Raw genomic sequence first — 6180 nt, forward strand, 5'->3', positions numbered from 1 at the left:
TATACATAACTGTAACATCCTATACATAACTGTAACGTCCTATACATAACTGTAACGTCCTATACATAACTGTAACATCCTATACATAACTGTAACATCCTCTACATAACTGTAACATCCTATACATAACTGTAACATCCTATACATAACTGTAACGTCCTATACATAACTGTAACATCCTATACATAACTGTAACGTCCTATACATAACTGTAACATCCTCTACATAACTGTAACATCCTATACATAACTGTAACATCCTATACATAACTGTAACGTCCTATACATAACTGTAACATCCTATACATAACTGTAACGTCCTATACATAACTGTAACGTCCTATACATAACTGTAACGTCCTATACATAACTGTAACATCCTATACATAACTGTAACGTCCTATACATAACTGTAACGTCCTCTACATAACTGTAACGTCCTATACATAACTGTAACGTCCTATACATAACTGTAACATCCTATACATAACTGTAACGTCCTATACATAACTGTAACGTCCTATACATAACTGTAACGTCCTATACATAACTGTAACATCCTATACATAACTGTAACGTCCTATACATAACTGTAACATCCTCTACATAACTGTAACATCCTATACATAACTGTAACGTCCTCTACATAACTGTAACATCCTATACATAACTGTAACGTCCTATACATAACTGTAACGTCCTATACATAACTGTAACATCCTATACATAACTGTAACGTCCTATACATAACTGTAACGTCCTCTACATAACTGTAACGTCCTATACATAACTGTAACGTCCTATACATAACTGTAACATCCTATACATAACTGTAACGTCCTATACATAACTGTAACATCCTATACATAACTGTAACGTCCTCTACATAACTGTAACGTCCTATACATAACTGTAACGTCCTATACATAACTGTAACATCCTATACATAACTGTAACATCCTATACATAACTGTAACGTCCTCTACATAACTGTAACGTCCTATACATAACTGTAACATCCTATACATAACTGTAACGTCCTATACATAACTGTAACATCCTATACATAACTGTAACGTCCTCTACATAACTGTAACGTCCTATACATAACTGTAACGTCCTATACATAACTGTAACATCCTATACATAACTGTAACATCCTATACATAACTGTAACGTCCTCTACATAACTGTAACATCCTATACATAACTGTAACGTCCTATACATAACTGTAACATCCTATACATAACTGTAACGTCCTATACATAACTGTAACGTCCTATACATAACTGTAACATCCTATACATAACTGTAACATCCTATACATAACTGTAACGTCCTATACATAACTGTAACGTCCTATACATAACTGTAACATCCTATACATAACTGTAACATCCTATACATAACTGTAACATCCTATACATAACTGTAACGTCCTATACATAACTGTAACATCCTCTACATAACTGTAACATCCTATACATAACTGTAACATCCTATACATAACTGTAACGTCCTCAGACGACGATGAGACGTCTGCTCAGCTGCTCCGGACCAAGAGCGACGCCGGCGTGTTGAGACGAGGTCAGCGAAGGTCGCCGAGCGACCAGAGGAAGATCCGACGACATCGCTTCTCCATCAACGGACACTTCTACAACCACAAGGTGGCGCCTCCGAGATTTCGCTTTATTTTCTAAAAGGCGTTAAAACCAACGACCGTCGCCGCCATTTTTTTCCAGACGGCGGTTTTCACGCCGTCCTTCGGCTCCGTGACCAACGTGAGGATCAACAGCTGCATGAAGACGCCGCAGGTGCTGCGGGTTCTTCTCAACAAGTTCAAGATCGAGAACAGCCCGGACGACTTCGGCCTCTACCTGATCCACGCCAGCGGAGGTGAGAGCGCCAGTGTTCACACGTGCATCTGCTCGTCGCACTGACATTATTATGGGATGTTCCAGAGCGCGTGAAGCTGAAGAGGAGCGACTACCCTCTGGTGTGGAGGATCATCCAGGGTCCGTGTGAGCAGGTCTGCAAACTGTTCCTCATGGAGGAGGATCTGGGCGAGGAGGTCACTTACGACGTGAGCAACATTCATGACGTTCATTAACAAAACATTCATTTAAAATGTTTAATTATTAGGGTTTTTTTGTAAAGTTTGTTTAGCCAAAAGTTTTTTTAAATATATTTTTAGTTATTATTATTATTATTTCTCCTACAAAAAGTTGAATTTGTTTTTATTGAAATATGATATATTGTTGAAAATTGGGTTATAATTAAATAAAACAATTATAATATTTTCAAATGTATTTTTTACACTTTGAGTTTAATATTCTGATTCCAATAATTTAATAGAATATTTTTTTTAACTCAAAATTAGAAAGAAATGTAGCCTTTTGAATTTAATGTAAGAATATTATAAAACCGACAACTTTTATTAAATTTAAAAGGCTACTAATTAAAAAATATTCAATTTAGACGATTTATTAAAACTAGATAAAAGATGATAAAGATAGATAAAACTACATATAACAATATGTATATATATAAAATAATCAGAAATGTTTTACATTCTTAATATAGTTATTTAAAAAACAATTAATTCAATGTTTCTATATAAAAATTATTGTATTAAATTATTTAAAAATAATGATACAAATCTTTTATTCAAAGTTTCAACATCAAGATGTTAAATGTTAGATATTCTGATAAACTTCCATGAATCAATCCTGCAGTGAATCTCTAACACGTTCACTTCCCTCCGTGTCCTCCAGGTGGCGCAGTACATCAAGTTTGAGATGCCGGTGCTGCAGAGCTTCATCACTAAGCTGCAGGAGGAGGAGGACCGGGAGGTGCAGAAGCTCCGCAGAAGGTGAGTGACGTCCAGGTGTGAACTTCCGTCCACGTGACGCGTCTCTCCTCGCGCAGGTACTACTTCCTGCGCTGCGTCATCGAGAAGCAGCTCAACTGTCCACCAGAGGGCGCCACGTGTATGTGAGCTCCGGGAACTCTCGGGATGATCCTCGTGTTTACAGACTCTCCGGACATCTGGACTCGTTCAGGTTCAGGTGGAGAAAACAAAGCAACATTTTTAAAGCACAATGAACTTCAATCCGACTTTTGGAAAAGCAAAAAAAAAAAAAAGAATCAAAGCACATTTTTTAAAGTGCCTGAAGTTTCTTGAAAACGAAAGCGTCTCCGGTGCCTTCGTGACGCTACAGACTGTAGAGCCACGAGCTCAGGATCATCACCAGCATCTCATCTCTTCATCTTCTCCAGCCGTGACGAGTGTGGGTCGAGTCAAGGTCGGTTGTGTTTGTACCAGGTTAAGATAAGATAAGTTAGTCCTTTATTTGAGTCGTCACCACAGCAAGTTTAACAGAAAAATAATGATTTTATTAGAAATACACATGAGAAACAAATAATATAACAATAATAAACAACAATTACAATAAGAAACTACTACAATTATACTATAGTATTAGTGAAAAATACAACAATAGACAAACATAATCTGGTGTTTTTATATTTGTGCACAAATCATCTTCAAAGTGAAAAACTACAAGTTAAGATTTGACAAAACATTTAGAAACAAATAACTATAATAACTATAATAATAAATGCCTGAAATGTGTCTCACAAGACATTGTCTGTCGAGCCCAGAGACGCCGATGCAAGCGTCTCGTGTGACTTTCTGCTCAGTTCAATAGAGTTTTTACAATAACATCTGTTTTTTATTAATTTTTTCTCATTTTATTTCGCACCTGAGGCACAACCGCTGGATTTTTATTTGCCATTTCATAAAAAAAAGCTTTTATTTTGGTGATGAATCGTGTTTTGCAAGGTTTACGCTCTGAAAACAACATTTGTCTGACATTTCAAAACCAACCATTCAAATGACGTGTCGTCCTTCTCAACAACCCTCTCGGTGACGGCGACCTGACAAGCTCCTGTAATGCTTTGCCGCCCAGTCGACCAACCGATCACTAGTAACATAGTTTAAATACAGTATTTTAAGGACAGATAAGCGTCACTAAATACAGCAGTGTGTAGAAAGGCATCATGGGAGTTGCTTCTTTCATCTTAATTTAACTCGTACCAATCACCCACAAGCCCGCAGTGGTCAGTGGTCCACCAGCAGATGATCCCGATGACGATCACGACACAAGTAGCATCAGCTTGAATCTCCGCGGCTAACGTTAGCCTCGGAGCGACGTCGATGTTGACGATGTACAAACTTGTAAGTAGAGTTTTCTTGAATGAAGAAAAGCACAAAAACAAATAAACAGACTGTGAATGAAGCGACAGACGCGTGAATGTGTCGCCACGGACACGACGACTGATCCGGTGTTTGAAGTTCAAGACATGAAGCTGGTTTTTTAAGAACAATCTGTTCTTTCTTCAGACTTTAAACTATGTGTAGCTGTTTGTTTTTTTTGGCTGTTCTGATAAAATGTTTGTTTGTGGCGCCACCTGCACGTGTGTCTGTGAACAGAAGGCTTTTGTTAATTCATTTTTTTTCTGACTGTTTCCTCAAAAAAAGCCACGATGGAAATGAATGAAAGCACCGTCTCTGACCCACTGGCGTAAATCTCTAAGATAGTCACATGGTCGTCAAAGCAGTGACTTTTCAAACGTCACAAAAAGTGAAAAAAAAGTAAACTGTAAACTTGTGCTGCTTTAATTTAGGATTATTACAATTTTATTAAAAATAAGATCGATTTAATTAAATAAAGCCTCCGCAGAAATCAAAGTATTTGACTCTCCCGAAAAGTACACAAGCTTTAAAGCCGCACAGCGTAACATTTTTTAAACAATTTCTGTATTTTTTGGGGGGTTTTTTTGAGCAGTTGAGACTCTTAAACTGTAACGATGTTTTTGGGTCAGAGACGACATTTGCATTCATTTCCATTTTTGGCTAAAGTTCTGAGAGGATTTGCTGAAGGTTTTCGGTTATTTCCACGACATCGTCCACTCTGGACTCACTCTGGACTCACTCTGGCTGTGGAACTTCTCGGGATCCTAGAGAAGATCTAGATGTTTGTCTTCGAGGACAAACGTCTTCTAAGTTGTGTTGGACAAGAATGTGAGAAAAGTGCATGTTTGACTTTTTCCCCGTTTGTGTTTTTTTTCTCGACCGTGACGTCGTCTTTTTCTACGATTGTTATTTAATGAATAAAAACAAGTGAATCCGTCGGTGGAACAGATCTGTGTCCAGAGAAGCTTCGGGAACTGTTACTTCACTCAGAGGACGATTGAATTAGCAGATTAAAAACACACGCACACACACGCACACGCACACACACGTCGTTGTGTAGCGATGATGTCATGGGATCAGTGAAGCCGCAGCCAATCAGGAGCCTGATCCTCGGCAGGTGAGTGAGGTGGACTTCAGCCCTTGAGACGCACTTTCGGTCCGAGCGCTGAAGACGAGACTCACAAACACACATCGGCGACACTTTTGACGCACAACTTCTCAGGTGAGTGTTTTTACTACTTCCACTGAAATGTGTGTATTTGTTGCGACAGGTGTGTACGAGCTCTACACGTTTGGATACTTTGAGGATGTAATTGACTCAAAGATATCAGCAGTTACTCCATGTCTCTGAAAAATACTGAAAGTGTCCCCTCACTCGAGAGCTAAACTCCTATTGTGCGTTCATGTCAACGTGTGTTGTGCTACACACTAGTGGTGTGTTTAAGGGGAAAAAAAAAACAACTTCCTGTCGTCTCTCACGTCCGATAGAGGGAAGGTTGGTGTCGTGGGGGGTCTAATGTTAGTGGAAAGTCGGTTTCTGTGGGGAGACCTCAGTGATATGTTTCTAGTCTGGGCTGTGATTGGTTGATACACCGTGATTACAGATGTGACGCCAAACAAGAACGTTCGGCCGAGACCGTAAACTTCTCTCCGTTTAAACGTCCGTAACAACAAGATTCAGGGGTTGCTGATCCTCATCCCGGCCGATGCATTTACACCGACAGGGTGTTGTTTGTGAAAGTGGTCGACGGGATTACGAGGCAGCGACGTGTTCCGTTGTAATTTTAGCAGGATCATCCCGAGATTAGAACCAACGACAGTTTATGACGGGAGGACGAGTGACGCCCCGCAGCCGTCAGTCAACACCAGGTTTAATCCTCGTTTCAAACTCACAGAACGTCTCTTAAATTCGGCATTATTTT

At 39.2% G+C, this 6180-nt stretch overlaps 1 protein-coding gene across 3 annotated transcripts in view; it reads left to right on the forward strand.

Moving 5' to 3' along the window:
* rassf2b (Ras association domain family member 2b) overlaps nucleotides 1-5205 on the forward strand; it is a 24035-nt gene extending 18830 nt beyond the window's left edge. For all 3 annotated transcript variants that reach the window (XM_087787885.1, XM_087787876.1, XM_087787868.1), the window contains exons 6-10: nucleotides 1525-1667; nucleotides 1743-1896; nucleotides 1962-2083; nucleotides 2775-2872; nucleotides 2929-5205. In XM_087787885.1, coding sequence (XP_087644011.1) covers nucleotides 1525-1667; nucleotides 1743-1896; nucleotides 1962-2083; nucleotides 2775-2872; nucleotides 2929-2998 — 587 coding nt within the window. In that variant the 3' untranslated portion in view covers nucleotides 2999-5205. The remainder of the gene's footprint in view (nucleotides 1-1524; nucleotides 1668-1742; nucleotides 1897-1961; nucleotides 2084-2774; nucleotides 2873-2928) is intronic.
* Nucleotides 5206-6180: the final 975 nt, after the last annotated feature.

This window comes from Callionymus lyra, chromosome 1 (genome assembly GCF_982586985.1).
Source record: "Callionymus lyra chromosome 1, fCalLyr1.hap1.1, whole genome shotgun sequence".
Classification (NCBI taxonomy): Eukaryota; Metazoa; Chordata; class Actinopteri; order Syngnathiformes; family Callionymidae; genus Callionymus; species Callionymus lyra.